Genomic DNA, 23,891 nt, shown 5'->3' on the forward strand with positions numbered 1-23,891 from the left:
CATCCCCCCGGGAGCCGGAGCCGGGTTGCGGAGGAAGAAGAACCCGGGGGTTATGTCCCCCCGTGAGATAGAGATAGAGTGTGTGTGTATGTGTGTGTATGTGTATGTGTGAGAGGTAGGGAGGTCCCTGATGGCCATGTCCGTCATGTATGTGTGTCGTGTGCCCTATCTCCTTCTGCGGGACCTCCCCCTATTCCGGTGAAGGGAGAAGTGCCGTTACCAGGTCCACAATCCCGCACCAATCAACTCCACAACGCCCGCTTGCCACTGTCCGGTTTCCGTGGTTGGTCTGGCTGGATAATCGCGCTCTTGTGTTGGCACCGGCGTCGATAACGGCCGCTTTCCTGATCCCTTTTTGTTTTATTTCATTTTCTGTTCTGCGCTCGGTTCATTATCGGTTCGGTAGCTTTTTTTCATCATATCGGTCCTCGGTTCCGCAGGCCTTCAAGGTGCGGCTTCGGAAGCTGGAGCGGCAGGGCAAGGTGCGCGCCACCGGCCGGGTGGCCAGCCAGGGTGCCAGCCTCTGCGGGGTCGTCGCTACCGGCACCGGCACCGGCAGCTGCCCAGGCCTGGCACCGACCCTGCAGGCCAGCAGCACCACTGGCGCTGGGGCCTGCACCTCGGGCGGCGGCGCTCCGCCGCGTTCTCACCCACAACTGCGACCACTGCTGCGTTGCTCCACTGCGCCAAAGACGACGACCGCCGCCACCAGCACTGCCGCCGCCGCTGCCGGAACCGGGTACGCCGCCGCCGCCGCCGTCGCCACAGCTGCTGCTACCGCCGCCGCGGCCGCGGCGGCCCAGGCGATGGCGGGGTTGCCCGCCAAGGCCCTCTCCCGCACTCGCACCCCTGGACTGCCTTCCATTGTTCCCGGCCGATCCGCCTCACTGTCGCTCATCAGCGGAACCACCGCGCCGCCATCGCAGTCGGCAGCCACGGCAGCCTCCGCCGGCGGCGGCGCCGCGGGCTCCGTGTCCCCTGTCGCCTGGACCCAGGTCGGAGCTACCGGATCTGGGGCGTCGGCGCCGCCGCACTGCCCCGCGGCGCTGCCCCCGCGGCGGGCGCTTTCCGCAGGAAGGGAATGGCCGCCGCAGCGACTGTCAAGCGTCGTACTGTCGTCGGGCTTGGAATCACCAGCGCCCGCACCGGCGTGGGCTGTGCCGCAGATGCGCCGCGGCAGCACCTGCCATGTCACTACGGCAACGGCGGCAGCGGCGGCGCCGCCACCATCTCGAGGCAGCGCCAGCCATGTGCCTTCTGAGGCTGCGACGGCAGCGGCGCCGGAACCGCCGCTGCGCCGTGGCGGCGCGAGCGCGGGTTCAGCGGTGCGCGCCTACGCGGATGCCGCGCAACTGCGCCGATGTACGGCCTGGTCGCCGCCGCTGCCACCGAGGCCCCGGCCTGAGGTCTCTGGAGATGCAGGAGGCCGGGCGGGTGCTGGCGACAGAGGCGGCGGATATAGCGGCGGCGGCGCTCCGGAACCAGGGCTGCACATGGAAGTTGGGTGCCGGCCAGGCGGCCCGTCGGTGGCGGTATCTGGGATTGCTCGCGGTGGCGGTGGCGGTGGCGGCGGCGCGGTCAGCGCCGGTGTCGGGCCTTCAGGCATGTCGCCGCCGCCGCCGCCGCTGCCACCATCGCTGCAGCCGTGGTGCAGCTCCAGCTTGGCGACGGCGACTGTTGTTTCTGAACCTGGTGTAAATGGGGCGCGGTCCGCGAGCACTTCGTTGGCGTCACCGCAGCCGCCGGTGCCGATGCCGCTGGCGGCCCGCGTGGGCACCATCTCTGTCACCGCCGCCACGACAGCGAAGGCACAGCATGCACCTGCCTCTCATGCCGTGGGGCCAGAAGGGGCAAGAAGTTCTACTGCCACAAGCCTTACGGTGCAGCGGCATAGCGAGACGGAGGCGGAGGCGGAGGCGGCTGAGGGGGAGCGTTTTGCGGCTGAGGGAGGTACCCTAGCTGCCGTTGCTGCTGCGGCGGTTGCGGCAGCAGCAGAGCTTGCCCGGATATGCGCGGCTAATGAGGACACAGGTCAAGGACAGGGGCAGGGGCAGGGGCAAGAGTGGAGGCAGGTTGTTGTCGATGCACATGTAGGGCATCATCAGATGTACGGAAGTGAGCGGAGTCCCTCTAGTGTCAAAAAAGAACCGAAGCGTGGGTCACTGGCGGTGCGGTCGTCGGCTCAGCCATCGCCAGCTGGGGTTTGCGGCGCTGTGGGTCGAAGTGATGGTGTTAGTGATGATGTTAATGGTGCTGCTGATGGTGGTGGTGGCTTGGCCCGTAAGGGTAATGGATGTCCAGAGCGTCCGGCTGTGCATTCCGCTGCGTGTCCGGGAAGCATGCTGGTGCCGAAGCGGGATGGTGTGGCAGTTTGACCTCTGTATGTCGATGCGCGCCACCAGAGGAGTCTTGATGTTATTGCCTGAGGTTTGATGTATTTGTACGGTGGGGTCTGGGATGTGGGGCAGGTAGGGGTCAGGTGATTTGTGCACGGTTAGATGCGCGGCTGCCAAAGCACGAGTGCAGGATATTGTTAACTGCCAACTGGAAGTGACGAAATGATTACTGTGCCAACTGCTTGGATTTATACTGGTTGGGCTTTACCAACTAAGAGTTACGCGCCGGTGCAAAGTGGTTGTTTATCGTACAGAACGGGCGTTTTGGACCACAGCTTTGGCATGGCAGCGGGCGCTGGGATCATGATGATTGGTGCGAAAGTATCTACGATTTAGCATTATCACTGCACATAAGTTGTGACAGTTGCCTACAATAGAAGCGCGGTGCGTAGCAGTATTGTGACTACACATCAATTGGCCGAGCCGGACGTTATGCCAGTTCCCGTCAGTATAACCAACCCAAATGGGAAGGGCCTGGCAGCAGCCATGCCTTCGCAGCTTCCTACCGAGGGGCCATTTGCCCGATTGAAGGCTCAAGCGCAATCTGCGGCCATTAGAACAGAACCATCTGCCGGTCACAATCCTCAGCGTGATCCTGTGGACATGACACAGCAGCCTGAGCCAAGCACCAGCGCCGCGGCGACAGCTCCTGGCAGCATCGAGGTTCGCCATCTGAGCTTTGCTTACCCAGGACTAGGTAAGCTCATGGGAAAACCCACCTGCCAAAAGCGTTATGGAATGGAACTTTAGCAGCAGCTTTTAATTTGCAAATCCGTAACAAAATTTATGGTGTTGCTAAGCCAGGCATTGGGGGCTGCTTTTGCCCGACATGTGCGCAGTCAAGTTGAACACCAAAACCCCCCAGATAACCTTCCCAACAACAATTCGTTCTTGCTTTTTCACGCTTGCAACCTTACAAAAATCCACCACCTTCACCTCTCCATTTTCGCTTGTTCTACCCCAACCCTCATTCATTCTCAGATGGTCGCCCCATCCCGGGAATCCCGCCACTTTTGAAGAACCTTTCCTTCTCGCTCGCTCCCGGCACCACTTGCTTGTTGCTGGGAGCCAACGGCGCCGGCAAAACAACTTTTTTGAAAATCTTGGCGGGAAAACACATGGTGTCTGAGGAGTCAGTCCGGGTACTGGGGCGGCCGCCCTTCCACGATACCGCTCTCACCGTCTGCGGTGACCTGTCGTATATTGGCGGCAACTGGCAGCGCGACATTGCGTTTGCAGGCACTAGTGTGCCGCTCACAGGCGACTTCCCAGCGTCGTACATGATTGACTCCATCCCGGGCGTGGATCCAGAGCGGAAGGCCCGTCTGATCAAGGCGCGTCGGGATGTGGGGGACGAGGAAGGAAGGGCGTGTGATTGTTGGATGAGGGTGGGTGTTGGTGTTAAGTCCACCAACGCGGGAGGTGCTCTGGCCCGCAGTTTTATCCGGAAGGCCAAGGCCTTGATGATGACCCCTTGAGGATTGTTTATGTATATTGGCTCAGACTGTTCAAGGGAGATTTTCGTTTCATCGTGTTTTAATTAGTTTTGTATGGGAGCATGGTAAAGGGGAGATTATCTTTAGTGGCTAACGGCAAACTACTATGTGAGGATGACAGTTCCCTAAGAATGCCGGGGGGATGGTTGGGCCGGGGGTTGCAGCGAAGGAAGGAAACCGTAAAAGAACGGAGGGACGAAATCCACTGTTACAGTAGATTCAGACGCGGTGGACCGACTGGCCAACCTTTGGCGGTGCCTAGCTGGGCTTGCAGAAAACAAGGACACGAGCCCAAATCCCAAGCCGTCTCCACCTAGACCCAGCTCCCTTGTTTTCCTTACTTTGCGACTCCGTCCCGCAACCCTCAAGGTGCTGGACATCGACCCCACCTGGCGGATGCACACGGTTTCGGAGGGCCAGCGGCGTCGCGTGCAAATCTGCGTGGGATTGCTGAAGCCCTTTAAGGTGAGCAACTGCTTACGGATCTGCAACCGACCTGTTTTTGTCGGGCAGGACTTTGACGAATGATGATGATAGCTGGTATGGCATCATCATTGCAACGGGTTGTGGTTTGTGGTCATGGCGGTGCTATGCTGCCTGCGTGCTGATCTCCGCGCAGGTGCTTCTGCTGGACGAGATTACGGTGGATTTAGACGTGCTGGGACGAGCTGACCTGATGCGCTTTCTTAAGGAGGAATGTGAGAGTCGCGGCGCCACCATCATCTACGCCACCCACATTTTTGATGGGCTGGAGTTCTGGCCCTCCCACATAGCCTACCTCGCAAACGGTAGGCCAGCTGACGTACAAGGGAATCTCAGGATTGTGCGGGAATGCAGGTATTAGTGCCACTCTAAGCGTCTGTGCCGTATGTTCATGTTCCCTTGGTGATGCTCGTGTGCTGCGCGGTGCGGCGCATCAGCTGCGGCCCTTTGCGGAGATGAGTGGTCAACCCTGAGGCCATTCCGATGTGCAGAGAACCCCAGAGGCCTCCAGCAGCAACGATGAAACGAAACCATCGTTGGGTTCAAACACAGCGTCCACTCAACGTACTTGGGAAGACGGCTTTGTCGTGCGACACTTAGCGGCATGGGCATGGTACCTGGGAGCTAGAGAGGTCTCGCTGTGCTTTCCCACCGAACCTCATCACGTGAGCGCGATAGTGGCCGTATGTGCAGCCACCTCATACCCCGTAGTCCTTGACCCATTCGCTGCCGCTGCTGCCGCTGTCGCCGTCGCAGGTCAGCTCAGGCTCCTCCCTGCACGTGACGTACCAGAGCTGGCTCAGGGCCGGCTGCTGTCGCTCGTGCACCGGATGCTGCTGGAGGACCGGAACGCGCAGCTCAAGGCACGGGGTCCGCGGCCGGTGGAATGGGATCCCACGCGCGAGGGCGAGGTGGGCAATTTCTCCTACGCCTTCAACAACGGCTGGGTGCCGGGCACGTTGTCTTCCTCTCTGAGCAGTAATGCAGTCATGCGGGGGTGACTTGGGTAGAGAAGTTAATCAAAACCATCATTCGACGATGATGTTGAGAACGGATATTTTTTTCACAGGTTCGCTGACGGGCTGTGTGCCTGCCGGGGTTCAGAAGGCAGGCAGGAAGGGGAGGGGGAGGGGGGGAGAGCCAGCGGAGGCGGCTTGGGGGGAAAGCCAGATGGTTACGCCGCGGGCTTGGGGATGAGTTGAACAGATTTGTTGGCATGCCGATGCTGTGTGTGGATTAGAATGTGAGTGCCGTGTGTGCATGTCGATACGTAAGCCTTTCATGAATAGTTGAGTGGTTCACATTAATGGCCTTAGTAACCCTGCTTGGTATTTTGACAAATGCTACCCATTTTTTGACGAGTGAAGACAACACCCCGTGTAGCATCTGACAATACACCTTGGAACCGCCGATATTCGGTAGCTAACGTTCTTCGCACAGTGCTGCGTATCTGGCAACAGCGGAAACTTTACCACCTAAAATACCGAGGCGAGGGCGGGAGTCAAGAAAGGACTACAGCCTTTAGCATCTAGCAACATTTTAACATTATCTACCTGCCCACACGTTACCGTAAACAAATCTCGAATTTCGCCTACATCAATGCTGGGAATGGGGAACTTGCAACGCCTCCGCAGGCGCGGCATCAGCAGCCAACGCGTCTCATTGCTAAAATAGTGACAACGAAGAAGCACGACAGAGTGACAACAACATGTAATATAGCATGTTATGTCAGACACATACACACAACGTCAAAGCATAAATCGTTTGTGACGCCCTAGGTCGATGCCCTGGCCCGGGGATGTGCATCCACATATCATATGCCACGAAGACCCACCTTCTCCGTCTTCACCCCTAATATTCATAAGGGATGGCGGGTAACGCGAAAGGCCGCACAAAGGGCGTGTGCATATTGGAGTGCATAGATGCGCTTGCACATAAATTTGAATGCGCCGCCGGCAACTTAATCCATTCCGCCGGTTAATAAAATAGCTCGATACTGCCAATCGAACCGACCGACGGCTAAGCACTACGAAAAGCAACCGCCCAACCAAAAAGTCAAAACCAGCCCGCCGAATGGAATAACCATCCTTCGTCATCACTGCGAGTAACGCGAGCCCTCGCAAAATACGACTGCAAGCTTAAGCTCACCACCATTAGCCTAGGCCGCCTAAGCCCTGTCGATCGGGACCCAAAAAGCCATGCACGCCGCTAATTCACCCGCCGCAGCCTCATGCCTCACCTATCGTCGCCGCCAACACCTCTCCTCAAGGCCGCACCTGACTTTCCGGCTTGCCTGCGCAAAGCATCAAAGCGCAGCACTGTGCATTCTCTCTTCCGGCCCAACTGCAAGCCGAGATAGCGCCCCAAGCTCTCACCGCCCAGAGGTTCGCTTTTGCCATCAACGCCTTTCCGTAAGGTCCGACGTTGGGGCGGCAGATGTTGCGATGAAATTTTTGCCAGCGTGAAACCCCTGAAGCCGGAGTAACCATGCTGGGCGCAGCTCAACATGAGCCACGTGCATTGCCCTCGCAGCTTAGTGCAATCAAGCAATGCAAAAGCTACCTGGCTTATCCACCGGCTTGCTGGGCGCGCTGCATTCCCCGGCCACTGTGCAACCCAGCTCAGCCCTGCGTACGCTTCCCAAAATTCTTTGGGCGACAGAACTGTGGCCGCATTGCACAGTTGCGTGTTGCGGCAGCACTGGACCCCTTCCTCCGCTTGCTTAGCCACATCTATGCTAATCCAAAAGTTCAAGGCGGCGACAGTGGACCCCCGGTCTACGCAGTGCGCTTCTGGTGACAACTCAGCATCATAACGGCAGCATGCCAGTGGCTGCCATCGACGTTTCGAACCCTCCCTTCATGCTCGCCTGCTGGACACGGCCTGGCTAAATGCACTACACTCTCACGTCCCGCCGCGCAGGTAGGCACAAGACGCGCCTGTCGAGCCGCCGGCCACCATGTTTGGTTAACTGTCAGGCTGTAGGATGCCGCCTGCGCGCTGTTGCTTGTAAACTTGAGTCCATTTGTGGAGGACCCCACCTCGGGAATTCCCAAGCAGACGCCCATTAGCTCCATATGCTGTTTTGCCACAAGCGACCGTCATCTCTGCCAGCTGCGCCACTGCCGTCGCTGTTTCCACCGGTGATGCCGCCGCTGCCGCTCTCGCTGGAACCCCACAATATGCAAGTGCTGGCGGCACTTGCAACTGCGGCGGCGCTGCTACTGTTAGCTGCGCACGGCCGGCCATAGACGCCGTGTGCCGCAGCAGCCGCATGTGCACCTGGCGCCGGAGTGCTGGCTGGTAATCCGGCCATGGCAGCAGCAGGCTCAGGCTCCTGGGTCTCCAGCTGCTCGAGCTGTCGCAACGCTGAGGCCACCATACGCTGAACATAACCGTAAGCTCCCCACCGCTCCTGCGCTAGCTCTGCGCCCTTGCACCAAGCGCCTGGCGCGGCAGGGCCGCCACGGGAATAAGACGAAATAAGGGGGACAGGACAGGATAGGATAGGGAGAGATAGCGTCATGTGTTCGCAAGCACCTAGATGCTATCTGGTGCCTTGGCACAACCGAAGGCGTGTACACCGATAACAAGCGAGAACACACATGTGGGTGCAAGCATTTTTCGTCATGCTGAAGGCCGCAAAATGGCGCCAGCCGTTTCACTCTTGCTTTTTAAGCATTTTCCCTCCTACGGACCTGGCACAGGCTGCTGAGGAGCGAGGGGCTGGAGGTTGAGGCCGGCCAGGAGCGGCGGATTTGTGGCCATGGGTGGGTCCCGCAGCAGGATGTTGTCCACGGAGTGCTCATAGATTTTGCCGTGGCTGTCCAACCGGTACGTGGAGATGCCATCGAACGTCCCCTCCGCCTCCCAGGGCACGCGTGGAATACCGTGAACAGTCCACCGCATCTTTATAATGCCGTCCTCTGGCTGCCATATCCTTCTAACATCCACGTACAGCGTCTTGAAAAATATCTTTCCGTGGAAGCGCAGCGACCAGAAGATCAGCTGGTAGTTTTTCATGCCCTTAAAGCAGTTGCGCGGGTCCCTGAAGACGACATCGTCCCGATAGATGTCAACTGCGCGATTACGAAAGTAGCGACTGGGGTTAAGCGTTTCTGTAGATGTCCTTGTGACAACCACAAACCGTTCCGCAGAACCGCAGCCCGCGATCATGCCCTCAAAAGGGTATCCTTACTTACAGTTGAGTTCCCGTTGAAAAAGCATTGGAATATCCTCTCGGAGGCAACGAATGGCATCCCCAACATTGGCAAAGTAGTCCTCTGAACGTCCCTGGTTGCGTGTTCGCTGCGGCCGGTCGTCCACAGTCACAAAAAAAGCGCCATGTGGCATCCCGCCGAGAGCATCGTCCAGCGCGTTCCAGGAATACAGCCTCTCCAGCGTCACCCGCGCCCCGAAGTCCGCCAGGGAGCTCGTGGAGGGTTCGCAAGGCTCATATTTGGATTCAAGCCGCTGCGGCAGCGGCTCATCGCGCAGCTCGCCTGGTTGCTGCTTAAGGGCGCTGACGATGACGCTTCTGACGCCAGCACCTCCAGGACCTCCAGGAACGGTTGGGCGCCCTTGAGGCAGAGTACTACCCCGTAGGCCAAAAAGCATTCGTTGCTTGTTTCTCCAAGCTGGGCACCACGTTTTTGCTAATACGGACCCAAGGATAAACGCACTGATATGCCAGGTTGCAAACAGTAGTATTAACAGCCGCAGATTTAAGGCTCAAAGACAAAAAAATGTTTTACTGCCATGTGGTGAGTGAAGTTAAGCAGTCTACGGCACCACCTTGTACAGCTCAGTTGAGAATGTTTGCAACCTGTTTCCTCCCACACCTCTGACGCAAGTCCCTGATAATAACGAGCCCCTGCTTTCTTACGGGTCTTTGAAATCATGGGTCTACCGTGCAAGGTATCCATACTCTTGTTGAGCTTCTACTTAATCCTTCAACACGCTTTTGCAATTAAATTGAAGTTTAGGTATGAGGAGTGTATGCAATATGACGTTAATATGTATGAGCCTTTCTACGGGAGCTTTGTGGCGTTGCCGGACCTATATTCACTCCAAGTGGGTGGATTTATGTTGCCCCTGCGCAAGTGTCGCATTTTGCTTCCTGTTAGTCATGTACCATGCGACGTTTAATGAGCTGAGTTGCTTCGCACCGGGGCTCTTTTGTCGATTTTGATTACTACACTCGATCTTGCCGCTCTGGCTTCCCGCAACGGGTTTCATGGCCTGCATATCATGAAACCGCGCCACGCAGGCGCGATACGACTTAATCATCACATCGCCAAGCGGCACACGAGTGCACGAAATCTATGGCGAGCCGGAGACGAAGTAAGAAGTTTTTTCGCACACCGCTTGCACGCATTCGAGGGTCTGGCACGTGAAGGGGCACGTTTTCAATCCGTATGGAGCGAAGCAGGGCGCAAGATCTAGCGGGGTTCGGGTGTTGGCACTTCCCCTTAGCGTGCTGCACTCGTGCAACCGTGTTGGATTGAGGACGACGGAGCTGCCAGCCTGCCATGAAGCCCTGGGGATATGTGCGCCGGAAATGGCACAATCCTTAGTATCCGGCCCTGAATAAAGCCTCACCGTCGGTTTGATTGCACTCCAATCGTACTTAACTGACCTCACCCGTCCAAGACATCTCCAACCCATCTCCCTCGAGCCACCCTTAACAGCTAGCCGCCTCTTCATGTCCCACCGCCCAACGTCCCAGCAATGGCGGCCGCATCTTCGCTTTTCCCTCTCCCACGTGGGCATTGGCTTCCCGGCTCACCCCAGCATTTTACGCAAAGCCCGGCCCATTCCTGCGGCCGCTGCCACAGGTTTCACCTGGTCCCGTACGAGACTGGCAAGTACCGGTTCTGTTTGCGTCTGAACCAGGAGAAGACTGGTAGTCGCTACGTGCTATCCCGGGAGGTATTGTGGGACCTCCACTTGGGGCACTCGGAGCACCATGCGGAGAACGTAAAGGAGCACGACACCCAGGTATTGCGGCCGGAGCCAAATGTCTAATAAGACATGGCGGGGACTGGAAGCCGGCATGAGGGCGCACTGGCGCATGAGAGCAGTAAAAGGTCCGGGCAGGAGCTGCGAAATCACACAGAACGGATGTCCGATCATACTCCTTTGCACGGGTTTCACGTCAGAGTCACACCTTAACCGTTTGGTGACCTTCCAAATGGTGGTAGTATTTGGTAAATGTGGTGTCGCACATTTACAGGGAAAAGCCCTACGGGTAACAGGCCATCCTGCTTACGCTGCACGTGCACGCACGCACGGACAGGATATTGCGGGTTGTGCGGCGCCCGTTATGGGACTGCGGCTGATAAGATGCAACGATGGCAGCGTCGGTGAGCGGTGCTTGGCAGGAAGCTATTAGGCAACAGATGGTGCTGGGGCGATCCATCCAATGCTGCCTGACGGTTTCCTAATCCTGACTCCCAAAATTAACCTGCCACAGGGCCTCTGGCACTACGTGCACCAGGTGGACTCGCAGCTACAGCAGCTGCGTGCCACTCAGCAGTACCTGTACTGGCGGGAGCGACGGCACCGCATGACAGTGGACTCCACCAACCAGCGGGTGCTGGTATACGCATTGGTGCGCAACGGCGTGCTGGTGCTGGTCAGTTTGCTACAGACGTTTTTCATCCGCCGCATGTTTGCCAAGGCGGCGAACTAGCAGCAGCAGCGGAAGCAGCCGCAATGTAAAGAGATGACGGTTGCGACGCCTTGTGAATAGGGTTGGAAGCAGTTTGAGACGTGTGGAGCGAACTGCGAGCTGAGAGGTGGAGTGGAGTAGTGCTGTATTAGGGGGAGGCATGGCTTTGCCTTGGCCCGGAGGGGGCGTGGGTGGGTAGTGCTGCTTTTGAAGGCTGGCGCAGATGTGCGGTGCGTGCGATGGTGTGGCTGCTTTGTGGGACGCAGTGTGGGGTGCGGGAAGCGTTGTTGGAAGTCAGTACCGTGGCGTGGTGCAATACCAGGTTCTCATGTGTCGAGGTGCGCGGTGCCCGGGGCCGTTTGGGCCTAAGGGGGTTAGCGGTGCCTTCTCGTGTAGTCGTGTTTTTTGCGATGTTATCTTGCGCGCGTAGTCACCATTTAATAATGTATCAGGGGGGTTGGGATTACACTATGTCATCGCGGTGTAACTTCATAACGTTAAAAGGAAGTGTGCTGGCGAAGCTATCGCTAGCAATGGCAAGTCATCGAAGATACGAAAACTAGGTATGAACATCAAAAGCTGTATCGAGACGGTTCTACATCGCAAGAGTTGCAATACATGGAACGCTGTATTTTGTTGCATGCAGCACTGCGCCGGGAGGTACGAACGTTCCTTTAGTAACAAAATTTGCCGCGAAAAAGGATGTCCACGGAATATTCAGAGGATTATTTAGTTGACCTTTCCTTCTAAGCCCTGAAGAAGGTGTGTGCTCGTGCCAGCAATGCTCTCAGTAAACATGTTGTCAAAGTGTCAGCCTTTTGTTAGGGGTCCCGTCACGCCGCTGTTGAGAATTAATCCCAGCACGAATCACGTAATTTCTCCGGGAGCGCGTGTCTTGCTTTCGATACGGAATGCCTCCGTCGGGAAACCGAATTCTGCCGGAACGCAGCATGAGCGGGACCACACGGAACAGGCCGCACAAGAAAATGGTACTGCCGATACTCATGCCCACGGCCACACAAGCGATGGGCACGGTCATGCTGGCAGCCACGATGAGGGTCATGGACATGGTCATGGTGGAGTACAGGGCGCTGTCCACCAAGTCCAGCATCGTGCGGCTGAGAAGTCGGCGTTCAAATTCCTCGAGGCAGTTGCAGAGCGTCTCACGAGTAAGCAGGTGCGTCGAAACGGTCACGGACTCGCTGTGTTAACAATTTCCAGACCCTAGGTTAACAATTTCCAGACTCAGTTACGTCCATGACGAACACAATGCAGCAAGAACCTCGCATGTTTTTATGCAAAGAGCTGTCATCCGTATAACGGAGGGTGTTGCAGATGTAGATTAAGACAGTTATGGTCATGAACCTTTTCCAATACAGGTTATGCAACACGTCGGCAGTAAGGTCTTAAGCTCCGCGGCAGAGAAGGCTGGAGAACGCATTGGGGAACGCGCTGGAGAACGCCTAGTAGAGCGCTTGGCGGAACGCGCCGGTGAGCGCCTCACAGAGCGTGTTGGTGAACGAGTCCTCGAGCGCGCTGGAGAGCGCGTAGCGGAACGAGCTGGCGAGCGGCTGGCTGAGCGCATGGGGGAGCGTGTTGCAGAGCGCATGGGCGAGAGGATTGCAGAACGTGCTGCGGAGCGGGCTGGCGAACGGCTCGCGGAACGGGCCGGTGAACGCCTGGCGGAGAGAGTTGGAGAGAGAATGGCGGAACGGGCCGCAGAGCGGGCTGGTGAACGACTTGCAGAACGAGCTGGAGAGCGGCTAGCGGAGAGGGTGGCGGAGAGAGCTGGAGAACGTATGGCAGAGCGGCTAGGTACGGTAAAGCCTGGAGTATTCGTGTTGCCGACGTGCTGGACAACACTTAACTGCCGTAACAAGAACGAACACGCCCCGATTACGGCCAACCCAAATCAATCCATGTCCGACCCAGATCACAGTGCTTGTCCCACGCCATGGCAGATGGTGTCAGGCCGGACCCACATCGGTTTTCATCTTCTTGCGTCCTGGGGCGGCACACATTGTCAAAACTAGTTCGATTACCTATTTTGTCCTGCAGGCGAGCAGGCCCTGACGAAGAGTGGCACCCGCGTTGGCGCCCATGCTGCGGAGGCTCTCGCTGGGCGCATCTTGGAGCCCACGACAGCAGCCACGCGCGCCGCCGAGCACAGCGCCAGCGCGGCAGCGGCGCACGGCGCTGGTGCAGCTGTGGCACACGGCGCCGGCTCCCGCGGCGGATTGTCGATGCTGGACGCAGCCATCCAGAAGCTGCTGGGCAGCCGTCTGGGTCGGCGGTTCCTGACCCCGCAGCTGCTGGCTCGTGTGGGCCGGGGAGCCATGGTGGCGCTTCCCGCCATTGGAGCGCTCTTCGTGGCGCACCTAGCGCATCAGGTGTCTTAACTGTCTTATGCTTCTAAGCTTTGTAACATCGATTAAGCTTCATGTATCATCTGATAAGCTTCGACAGTCGCCCCCGACACCGTAGCAATATTTTTTATGAACGGTCCATGGCGGGCCCACCGGGTTTGACGGAATCCCCCCGCACCTGTGCGGACACTGTGTAACCGTAGCTGTGTAACTGTAACTGATAAGCTTCATGCGGTTTAAGCTTGTTATTCTGTTCTTACATTACAGGACTACGAGCGCATGGTTGAGGAACGCGCCAACGGCCACCTGGCGGCCTTCTTGGGCTTCTTGGTGGCCTTCACTTTTGATGTGCTAGATGTCCTGGCGCACATCGTAGTGGTGGTGGGCCTGATGCACCAGCACTTTCAGGTAGAAGGTTAAAGTTGTGGATGACGGTGTGCAATGCTTGCGGGTCCGCATGGTTGCCGCTGCAGCACGAAGGATCGGATGGAGTTGGGCCAGCGCGCACAGGGGCCAGGTGCCGTTCATACCTCAACATTGAGTACATTTGGCATAACTCAGGAAGCGTAGACGTCTAAGCTCATAAGGTATACTGCATGGGTGTTGGTGAATTGCTGCTGTGTTTCTGTGCACAGGTGGGTCTTCATGTGCCCCACAGCGTCCTCCATAATGTAGAAGGCGCCGGCATTGCCATCGCCGTCATCTCGACCGTCGCGGCGGCAGCCGCAGAGATCATGGCCATGCGACGCGGCCTGGCCATTGCCAATGCTGCCGCTGCTGCCGCCGCGGCGGCGGCGGGTACCGCTGCGCCAGGTACCGTCAATGGCGTTCCTCACGCTACTGCCACAGCCAAAGCTAGCGCGGCATCAGATGCGGCTGCGCCGCCAGTACCCCCAAACATTGATGCCATCCGGCGTCATGTTCACGCAAGCGCCGCGGCGGCGGAGGGCGCGGCTACGGCACCGTCCACTCCAGTGAATGTGACCCATGGGTATGTTGGTACAGTTGCTGGAAAGAGCGGCTCGGCGTCGTCCGTAGCGGTCTTGGGTGTCTTATCAGCCGGTTGGCACGAAAACGGACGGCAACAACCGCACCAGGCGCTTAACGGCGCGAACCCCGCTGCTGCCCTACAGCAAGTGGTTGCGGACGAGCGTACGGTTGCTGCCGCGAAGGCGGCGGATGTCGAGTCGGACATCCGGGCTTCGCCCGGTCGGCCTGACATCGTAGCTGCGGCTGGCGACACGGCAATGGAGGCCGCGGCTGCGGCAGTAGCGGCCGCGACTGCGGCGGAGTTGGCGGCGGACGTGATGGCGTTGGGTGCCAGCGGCAGGGCGTCCACGGCTGCCAGTGCAGCCGATTGCGTCAACCCCTCGGCTCGGGTCATGTCCAGCACATGGCACGGCGGCGCTGCTGACAAGTTGTTGACCGGTAAAAGGACCAGCGCCCGCCTCAGACGCAACAACGGCAAGGACAATGACAACACCGATTTGTGACATAGTTTTGAGCTCCAATATTTGTCTGGCCTTTTCCCTCCCTGGTGTTCGTGTGAGCAGATGCTGTGGTATAAATAACAAGTGTGGTGTTATGGCTAGCTGCATGCGTGGCAAAGGGCTTCATATTGGCGGACTGGCATGCAAGGGCATGCATAACCAAATCGTCGCCTCCTTTCGTACATATGCCATAAGTGGGTATGATGGGGGTTTCGGTGTGAATCGTACATAGGTTTATAAATTATCGTCCATTAAGGCCCTCTAATGGATGATGGTTGTGCAGTGCTGGTGGGGTCAGCGAGACACCTTTCTTAGCGAACTGGCATGCATTCACGCACAGACGGCAGCTCAGGGAGGGGTGCCCAATATCTGCACTGCACGCACCGCCCGCCCGCTCCCTACATTTCGCATTCGCGGCCCAGCAGTCCCTGGGTATTGAGCAGTACCTGGCACTGCTCGAGGATTACCATGGCACAGCCCCGCATTGAGATCACGAATGATGCTGCTGGGCAACGCACAACAAAAAGGGTGGTGCACCTTATCATACCTGGCGCTGCATGACTCGAGAGAAGAGATATGTGGTGCAATGCACTGTGACGGCCCCAGAGGTGGGTTATTTTCAGGCGGAGGCATGTGGGAAGTTGACCGAGAGGAAGTGCGATAGATACTTCAACTTAGTAATGAAGAAATAATGCGTATGACGTTTCGCTTAGCTTTTACTTTCCTGTCCGATTGTGTTAATTTCTGTCCGATTGTGTTAATTTAACTGAGCCGTGATACGGGAACAGTCCGAAGTCTTTGTCTGTGTGTGTGTCTGTCTTTTGGTCCGTCTGTCTGTCTGTCTGTGACACAATAACGCTATGTGATGTTCTCGCTCCTAGCTGCGACACGACGTTTGGCTTACGTGACGCGCTGTTGTGTGCTACTCTAGCCACCTCCACGTAGTAGTAATGCCCGTTTGTGTATCCTAGTCAGGCCTCCAATTCATCGTGTTCCGAGCAGTTGGCTGGAACTCTCATTCGGCCTAGTTTAAGGCCTCTCTCCTCCTGCCCATGCTCCGATAAACCATCACCGGTGGCATTGGAAGCTACCGCCAATCTGCGCGGCCTATCGCCCCTTGGCTCGTGAGGTGTGGGATGGGGTTGCAGCATACACCCTCTCACATAACAAGATTCCTCGTGCCGCTACGTTCGTAATTACTACCAATTAAAACATATTTTCTTCCCAGCACCCCTCCCCCCTCTCCACTTTCCAAGCTGGTCTCCTCACCTACCATTACCGTGTACACATTCGCGCATATCTATTTTCTCCCAACATCCAATCAATAGATCCTGTGCACGCGCAAAAGGGCTCAGTAGGCCCTGCATCCTGACACCGCCCCGCAGCCTCCACCACCAAGTGTCTCCCCTGGTCCCACGGCCCCATCACATCGCGCCACGCCACGTCATATGCTACACTTCCAAATCACTTTCGCTGCTGCTGTTGCTGCTGCTGTTCCCGCTCCGCCGCTATGCGTTGCTGCGCCGCCACCTCCCGTCGCTGCTGCCGCTGCTGCCGATCCTCTACCGCCGCAGCGGCGTCCGCAGCCTGAAGCACGGGGTCCTCCGCGATCAGCTTCGGCCTCAGCCTGTACCACATACTGGTCTTTCCCTGCAGCCGAGGGTAACCGGGGTGAGGCGTGAGGGGGAGGTTCGGAGAGGAGTGGGCCTCTGCGGGGGATAGTCCCGGTCAGGAAAGGGAAGAAACGAGATGCGGTCCAGAGCCATCGGCAGCACCGCCCTCAATCCCTCAGCACCGTATCCTCTCTCGCCACGAGATTCACATCTCAGCACCCGCTACAAGCACCGAAGCAAAGCCATGCGCAGAACCGCCTCTAGACAAGACGTGCCAAGCCCCATTCCTCCGGCCTCCCCGTGATCGCCCTCTGGGCTGGTTGACCGAGGGAGATGGTTAAGGCTCATGACGGCCACGTTACGGTACCCAATTAGCATCTAGCCCTGCAATGACTTCACCAGTATGGCTATCAACTGACCTGACGATACTTGGTGTGGAAGTTGAAGCGCAGGCGGTTGATCTGGTCGTCCACGGGGTCGTTGACGGTTAAGCCCTCCCGGTAGCGATGCTCACCGCCCTAACCCGACACAGAACCGAACACGCAGACACCAGATGTCCGCAGCGCAGTCACAGTGGTGTCAAATACATGCACAAGAACAAGTAGATGCGGTTTGACGTATTTATTACACTCGTTTGGAGCACTACCTACAGTGCATTTAGATGAAATGTGCGGTGTCTGTGCATGTAGGTTCTCTACAGTAACAACAGAAATCTGCCTCCTGCTACTGGCCCCGCTGTACACAAACATGTCCTCCAGCTACTTGGCCCGACAGCAGCATGTACACTGCAAACCACTCGTAGTGTCGCCATTTGTTCGGCACTGCCGAACTAATTGCGGAAGCTCTCTCAGCCATCGATTTTACTACAAATTTTCCCACGTGTGTAGATGCCCTTTCCCCTTCCTTGGATGGTGCGCGGGTCATGAAAACTCATACCGCAGGTACGTAGATGTCCCGTAGCCCAAGCTTGGAGATGGTGTACGAATACGACTCGAAGTCAGTGCGGCGCAGCCACGTCAGCATGCGCCGGCGCCTGTTGACGAGCATCTCCAGCTGCCTGTGACAAAGCGAGTTATGGAGTGAACGGGCCATGGGAAAAGAGGAAAGAAAGTGGCACGGCGTGCCGCAAAATGCACCGCAAATTTCTCCATGAATGTTCAGCCAGTCCAACAGCACCAGGACCTGCCAAGAAACCCCTTATTAGGCACCGTTCCAAGTTGGGGAGCCATCACCTGGACCAATAGCCCAACCTACCTTATGGATGGCAACTGCTTGCGGCCGGAATCGAACACGCGCACCAACGATCTCACCCGATGAGTCCACAGCGCCACTACGAGGAGGGAGCGGCATATACCATTTCCAGTTTGACAGTTGGCAGCGGAGGGAACTCTTTAAGGATGAAAGGTCCAGACTTTTAATTCCAGACCTTTCTAACAGGCGGTGGGCGGAAAGCGCGGCCGTGAGAGTGATCTCAGTCGGATACCAACCCCCAAAAAACGCCAAATTCTTCATTGCTGCCCATTACCGCGCTCACTCACTCACTCACCCATTCACTCACTCCCACTGTCTCTCTGTCTCGCACACATACTCACCCATGACCGACGGCGAACCCGTGTCTGCAGGGTGCCGCTGAAACTCCCGAAGCACCTCCTGTCGTTCAGCTTGCCGCCGCACCCCGGAGCTACACACGTCCAGAGACAGGAACTGCAGCAGCAACCCGCCGAACAAGAGAAGACATACCACAAGCGCATGGCGGGTGGGGCAACATCGGTCAGGCAGGACCGCAGTCGCGCTAGACCGGGCCGGGCCGATCACGGCGCAACTTGGCAACAAAAGAAACAGCAGTACGGGATGGATTGTATGGAAATGGAGTGGTTGAAGCCTGAAACAGCGCCGCACAGGGAGCAGATGTAGTAAGTACAGCGATCCCACCGTTCATCAAAGCACGCCAGGCAGGGAGAATGGCACCTCCCAAAGAGCAGAGTGGGCGCTGAATCGCGAGGCGATCAGGCGTGATAAGAGCAATAGGCTAACTGCCAAAGCCAACTCCGTTGAGGCAAGTCCGCACATACACGGAATACCATTACTGCATACCTGTCCGCGGCATATGCACTCCCTGTTACATACCTGCCAACAGGCTGATTACGTTCACAGAGCTCGTGTATCACCCAAGCCACATAGGTTCTCCAGCCAGGCAGGCAGGCAACCAGATAGCCAGCTGGACAGCCAGGCAGGCAAGCAGGCCAGCAAGAGTCATGTGCTCGCGCCCAATCTTACCTTTTCTACAAGATCCGGCTTCGCTTCCCTGTGCGCTGCCACGTCCTGCCCGCTGCCGGCGCCTGCTGCCACCCCCGAGTCATCACTCGACGCTGAAGCCGACGAATCGGTCGCCGCTGCCGCTGTTGGTGTTCGCGCTGCTACTGCTGCTGCTGCTGCAGGCATACTGCCATTGCTGGTGCTGAAGGCTGCGTTCCATGCGACTGAATGGAGGCCGCTGCACGGCCCGCAGCGCCCGTCAAGAGATACAGGTAGCTTGAGGTGTGGCTGCGCGGTGACAGGTGCTCGATCGAAAGCCGGAAGGGCAGCTGCGGCCGTGTTGGTGTAGGACGACGGATTTGTGGGAGCGAGTGTGAGGGTCCATCTGAGGCCATCTGGTTTCGGATGCGTGAATGCGGGAGGCATAATGGAGGTTAGGTGAGCAGTATGTCGGTGCGTGGGTATGGTAGCGGGTGTCGGGTGGTTGAATTCGTAACCTCGCCAGTTTTGTATTGCAGCACCAGAAGGATGGTACTTAGTGCAGTGGCGGCAGTTGTATATGTTGGCAGGGTTTCCTTAAACGTGCAATTTAGTAGCATGGAGAGGCGCCAGCATTGAGTACACAGGCCGCGAGAGAAAGGACGTGTGATGACTACGGGCGTGGGGGTGAAGTCATGGGGCCCGGCTGTGGGACGGGCCGTACCGGAGGAGCTTACCATGACCATCTGGCCAGCGCTGCAACGTGCTCCCTGCTAGGCATAACAGAGGTATGGGTGTCGCCCCGTCACAGGTGGCTTGACGCGTAAGAGAGAACACCGCTGTCTTTGATGAGACGCCGAGCCCCGAGACCAGGCGACCAACTAGCCACAGAGCCATCATCGGCACACCTATTCACTCCTAATAGCGCTAGTTGACAGGAAACAATTCAAGGCAAACAACAAAGGCACCAATTTTATATCGGGCATCAGACATTACAGGGGCGATGCCAACTTTGTTATGTCTGTTGTCATTGTAATCTTACAGCAACAAGCTCATAGGTCAGGTTGGGGGCTAATTTCTTCTCGTTGGGTTCTACAAATAAGTGCGCGACGTAGTACGGTACGACACGTCTTCCGGTCGCTCAAGTTGGCGACCTTGGCCCTTGAGGCCCATGTCCTTGGTTTCTTACTGCGTTCACACAACTAGAACAACATGTCGACACTACCCGCGGCGCTTGCGCCGCTGATGCACAGCAGATTTCTTATTGGTCTTGCCAAGTCTTTTGGCGTTATCTTGGCCTCTGAAATCGGGGACAAGACATTTTTCATCGCAGCGGTTATGGCGATGCGCAACCCGCGAATGACGGTATGAAAGAAGCCGTTTCCCAGCCCTAACGCCCAGCAGAGTCCCCAACAACCTGCCTCCCCCGGGGGCTATTTGCAGGTGTTCGCCGGTGCGATAGGTGCCCTGGCTGCTATGACGGTGCTATCAGCCGCTTTGGGTTGGGCAGCTCCAAATTTGGTGCGTAATGCTGTTGGAGGCGGGAATCAAGGCGTGTCTTGACACGCTCCTTGACTATTTGCTCCAGATCTCCAAAGTTTACACTCATTATGCGGCAGTAGCACTCTTCTTCTTCTTCGGACTTAAAACTTTGTATGACGCCTTCTTCAAGAAGGATGAGGTGCGCTTCGGTTTCGCAGTGCGAAGCAAGAAAGCATGGGCATTCTTAAAGAGCCTGGTATATACAGGGAGAAGAATCAGAGCTTGAGCAAGTGGAGCACGAGCTCAGCGATATGAACAAGAGCAAGAGCGCAGGGAAGGACATGAAGGACATGGAGAAACGGAGGACTAACATCATGGTTGCGTTGCTAGGAATGCTCTTTTCCCAGATCTTCTTGAAATCGTTCACGCTTACGTTTCTTGCGGAGTGGGGCGACCGCAGCCAAATAGCCACGATCGGGTGAGTCCGCCACGGTGACCTCAGAGGGCAGCTTATAATGTGCCGTAATTCAAAGATATTGATTCAGATAAGAGCATTCCTTGACGGAGTGGGGTTTGCAGGAGCAATTTTGCAGCCGCGCAACTGCCGGTCCGCTCGGTTTCCCCAACCCCGACCCTCCGTTCTGGGGGTACCATGAGCGGCCTCCACCCATACATGACCTTGCTTGAAATGCCCTTCCCGCCACGGGGTTTCCGTACCACATCATTCTGCGAATTTGTTCAGGCTGGCGGCCTCGGAAGACGTGGTAGGAGTTACCATCGGCGGTATCCTAGGACACAGTGCGTGTACGGGCGCCGCCGTGATCGGCGGGCGCCACCTAGCTACCCACATTAACGAGCACACAGTCGCGGTGAGGTGCAGCATGGTGGTGGGCGTGCTTCATAAGCGCATGCGGGGATGGGCTCGGCTGGGCTTTGGCTGTGGCGGATCACACTACATGCTGTTACGGTTTGCTGCCAACTTCTTACTTCTAGTTACTGTCGGCAATACAGGAGTGTGCATACCTGGGTTAACAGCACCTGTATCCAGTACCCTCCTGTCGGTCTTACCTTACCGACAGGGAGGATTGCGGGAATGGGTTGGATGGAGACCTAGGTGAAGCTGTCTTGCTTTTGGCTTGGCCCCAGGCCTAGCCCCAGCTAGGACTTGGCGTGGAGGCCGTTTAATAACTGACACTCCGTTCTGACATTTCCCTGTGTGCTCACTTGCACTGCTGCGACAGATCTTTGGCGGCGTCATGTTCTTGTTGTTTGGCGCGCACGCTCTTTGGACAGGGCCGTAATGACAGCGCTTTGCTGTAATCAGCCTATTACTTATGCGCAGCAGCCCGCTAGACCTGGAGCTGCAGCGAAAGTTTTGCACGCACTCGCCAGAATGGCGCCGGTCGTGTTGAGCTGCTATCCTGAAGGCTACTTTTGGCTGCGATGGCGCATCATCGATGGATCATTCTTCCGTCGCCCTGCAGCGGATAGACATTTGCATGGGATTTGGCCTGCGGTTCTGGCTACTCATCTGAGATCTGCATCTGCAGTGAGAGGAGTGAGGGGCGATGCGTCAGCTCGAAAGTGGCCGCGGCTTGAGCTGGCTAGGCCTGGCGACGGAAGGGCATCAGCTGGGCCGTGGCAAAATTATGCGGCAGTTGTTCGAGGCTAGGGCCGCAGGGTTTATATGTCGGTGCAACCGCTCTTGTGCTCTAGGTCAGCTGCAATTAGTATGTACCAGCAGCATTGGACCGACATTTTCATGGCGTCGCAACTTAGCAAAAACTCTCGATGTGGGTCTTCCCGCAAGTGGGTCATCCGGAGCGTGCCTCTTGTGCCTGTTGTGGACCCCAGCCAGCTTTTGCCGATGGCCTTTGCCTGCCTTTCATACTGGAAAAGCACTCGCGTGGAATTACCCAAAACAGTGGCCGAGCACGGGCGCCATCTGTGCGCCGCGATGCTGCACATCATTCCGGCAGGAGGCATTGCCATGGAGCGGGCGTTAGTGCATCAGCTTCTGTGGCGTTGCATTGGGTGCAGCGGCGGGAATCAGGGCGACGAATTGCGAATTCCAGGGCCGTGCGCCAAGGGAGGTCCCAGCAGCTATGAAGGGCCGACTTTCTGATGACCTGAGCAGGGTCGCACCTGGCCGCTTGGCCCGGCTTTATATCTCTCTGTCAGACGCGTTGGACACCCATTTTCCAGACTGAAGCAGCTTCGGGTCGCTGTTTCGTACAGATGTCGGAGCTTATCATCACATGGGAGTCCCACTGGGCAGTAGCTTGTCCCTGCCGCCTTCTGGCATGGCGCCTGTTTGGGTTTGGGTTGGGCGGCCCTAGTTAGTTGCAGGCATGTGGGCCGGTGGAGCTGTCCGAGACGTGGTGGGTGGGGTTCAGCTGGGGCGTGCGCACCTAAAAAGGATGTGTCCGTGCAGGTTGCGATGCTGTGCCGAAAGATACGATGTATGAAGTTATGGTGACATATTCGTAAGAGGGTCCAAGCACACAGCTGTTAGTTACAGCGGAAGCTCGGTGAGATGCCGGTTGGTGGTGCCAGTCCGGTTCGAGGGACTTCAAGGATCGCATGACTTTGACCAATCTCAGTGCTGTGTGTCGTCTCTCTAGTTTTATCAGTGGGGGTGTCGCTGTGAAGTAGTCCTTGATGCATGTTCAGGTCTGGACCAGACCAGGCGGAAGAAGTCTAGATGGGGCGGAATAGTCTGATCTTCGCAGCCTCCCACGCGAGCGTGCGGGGCAAGTGGCGGCTATTGTACAGGGGTGGGGCTTATGGCTAGCGCCCGTCATCATATCGCATATAGGCATATTAGCATCGCAAATGAAATTGTGGAGCGGAGGAACACCGCAGCGGAGGACTTTCAGCAGGTGGCCTTGGTCGCCTGTGAGGAGAACGCCCTGCCAAACCGGAGACCTGGCGGTTCCTGTGGTCGGCTGTCGATGTAAGGGTCGCAAGAAATCGCTATGCTTGAACTGATATGCTGTGAGCGTTACTAACGGGGTGCGCGCTTCGCGAAACGCTGCATGGCGGAGGAGGGTTCCTCCGGAGCCCGATAGAATCATCCTGATTGACGCGCTTATTGCGAGCATCGGTAGACCGACATTCATATACCATGTGTAAGCATGGCGCCAGGTTAGCCAGCTGTGCTACGGTCCGGCCCCAGGATTAGGAGTGCCCCCCCCCGGATTGGATTGGGACCCGGCCACAGGATTAGGATTAGAACCCCGCCCCTAGGATATGGATTAGACCACCACTCTGGATTAGGAATTAGAAGTGGTCCACCCCTGTTGAGATTAGAGGATTGCTGACCGGTACCCACCCCCTGGATTAGAGGATTAGGACCACTTTGCATCCCTCTGAGCCAGCTGTGCTACGGTTGCTGTGAAGTCATACTGCGCCATGGCCTTTATCAGGTCTACAGACCTTAATTGTCCACGACGCGAAACCCACTAATCCGTCGCAGAACACCAGCGGGAAGCGCAGTCGCTATAGCTTTACATGCTAACAGGCAGGAAGGTCAACCTGAACACTTCGGACGACTGCATGGAGACACGTTGGAAAAGTGCATCCTGTTTCCCGACAGGTATGTTGCATTGCGCAGTCATTACCAGTAACAGTATGTCCTAACCTGAACAGGAGTCC

At 57.0% G+C, this 23,891-nt stretch overlaps 6 protein-coding genes across 6 annotated transcripts; 4 read left to right on the forward strand and 2 right to left on the reverse strand.

The window, feature by feature from the left end:
• Positions 1 to 2,999: 2,999 nt before the first annotated feature.
• Positions 3,000 to 5,769, forward strand: VOLCADRAFT_83674 (uncharacterized protein; the record flags this gene model as incomplete). The annotated part of the gene is made up of 5 exons (XM_002956522.1): positions 3,000 to 3,093; positions 3,378 to 3,742; positions 4,262 to 4,357; positions 4,512 to 4,680; positions 5,132 to 5,769. The coding sequence occupies 5 exons, from the start codon at positions 3,000 to 3,002 to the stop codon at positions 5,374 to 5,376; spliced, it is 969 nt and encodes a 322-aa protein (XP_002956568.1). The 3' UTR covers positions 5,377 to 5,769.
• A 1,575-nt stretch (positions 5,770 to 7,344) lies between these two features.
• Positions 7,345 to 9,091, reverse strand: VOLCADRAFT_77161 (uncharacterized protein). The gene is made up of 3 exons (XM_002956561.1): positions 8,578 to 9,091; positions 8,074 to 8,454; positions 7,345 to 7,822 (listed from the first exon to the last, which is right to left on the reverse strand). The coding sequence occupies exons 1-3, from the start codon at positions 8,990 to 8,992 to the stop codon at positions 7,443 to 7,445; spliced, it is 1,176 nt and encodes a 391-aa protein (XP_002956607.1). The 5' UTR covers positions 8,993 to 9,091; the 3' UTR covers positions 7,345 to 7,442.
• VOLCADRAFT_107310 (uncharacterized protein) lies at positions 9,008 to 11,217 on the forward strand. The gene is made up of 5 exons (XM_002956523.1): positions 9,008 to 9,138; positions 9,361 to 9,448; positions 9,645 to 9,718; positions 10,213 to 10,375; positions 10,851 to 11,217. The coding sequence occupies exons 1-5, from the start codon at positions 9,134 to 9,136 to the stop codon at positions 11,067 to 11,069; spliced, it is 549 nt and encodes a 182-aa protein (XP_002956569.1). The 5' UTR covers positions 9,008 to 9,133; the 3' UTR covers positions 11,070 to 11,217.
• Positions 11,218 to 12,034: 817 nt separating this feature from the next.
• VOLCADRAFT_97607 (uncharacterized protein) lies at positions 12,035 to 14,907 on the forward strand (the record flags this gene model as incomplete). The annotated part of the gene is made up of 5 exons (XM_002956524.1): positions 12,035 to 12,225; positions 12,448 to 12,863; positions 13,107 to 13,438; positions 13,682 to 13,822; positions 14,050 to 14,907. The coding sequence occupies 5 exons, from the start codon at positions 12,035 to 12,037 to the stop codon at positions 14,905 to 14,907; spliced, it is 1,938 nt and encodes a 645-aa protein (XP_002956570.1).
• Positions 14,908 to 16,065: 1,158 nt separating this feature from the next.
• Positions 16,066 to 19,809, reverse strand: mrpS15 (mitochondrial ribosomal protein S15). Its single transcript, XM_002956562.1, has 7 exons — positions 19,490 to 19,809; positions 18,795 to 19,168; positions 18,110 to 18,221; positions 17,772 to 17,847; positions 17,454 to 17,574; positions 16,937 to 17,035; positions 16,066 to 16,554 (listed from the first exon to the last, which is right to left on the reverse strand). The coding sequence occupies exons 1-7, from the start codon at positions 19,650 to 19,652 to the stop codon at positions 16,369 to 16,371; spliced, it is 1,131 nt and encodes a 376-aa protein (XP_002956608.1). The 5' UTR covers positions 19,653 to 19,809; the 3' UTR covers positions 16,066 to 16,368.
• Positions 19,810 to 19,939: 130 nt separating this feature from the next.
• VOLCADRAFT_83682 (uncharacterized protein) lies at positions 19,940 to 23,204 on the forward strand. The gene is made up of 6 exons (XM_002956525.1): positions 19,940 to 20,117; positions 20,196 to 20,273; positions 20,341 to 20,433; positions 20,501 to 20,712; positions 20,977 to 21,103; positions 21,476 to 23,204. Exons 1-6 carry the CDS (start codon positions 19,965 to 19,967, stop codon positions 21,533 to 21,535), a joined length of 723 nt encoding a protein of 240 aa, XP_002956571.1. The 5' UTR covers positions 19,940 to 19,964; the 3' UTR covers positions 21,536 to 23,204.
• Positions 23,205 to 23,891: the final 687 nt, after the last annotated feature.

This window comes from Volvox carteri (genome assembly GCF_000143455.1).
Source record: "Volvox carteri f. nagariensis unplaced genomic scaffold VOLCAscaffold_62, whole genome shotgun sequence".
NCBI classification, from domain to species: Eukaryota; Viridiplantae; Chlorophyta; class Chlorophyceae; order Chlamydomonadales; family Volvocaceae; genus Volvox; species Volvox carteri.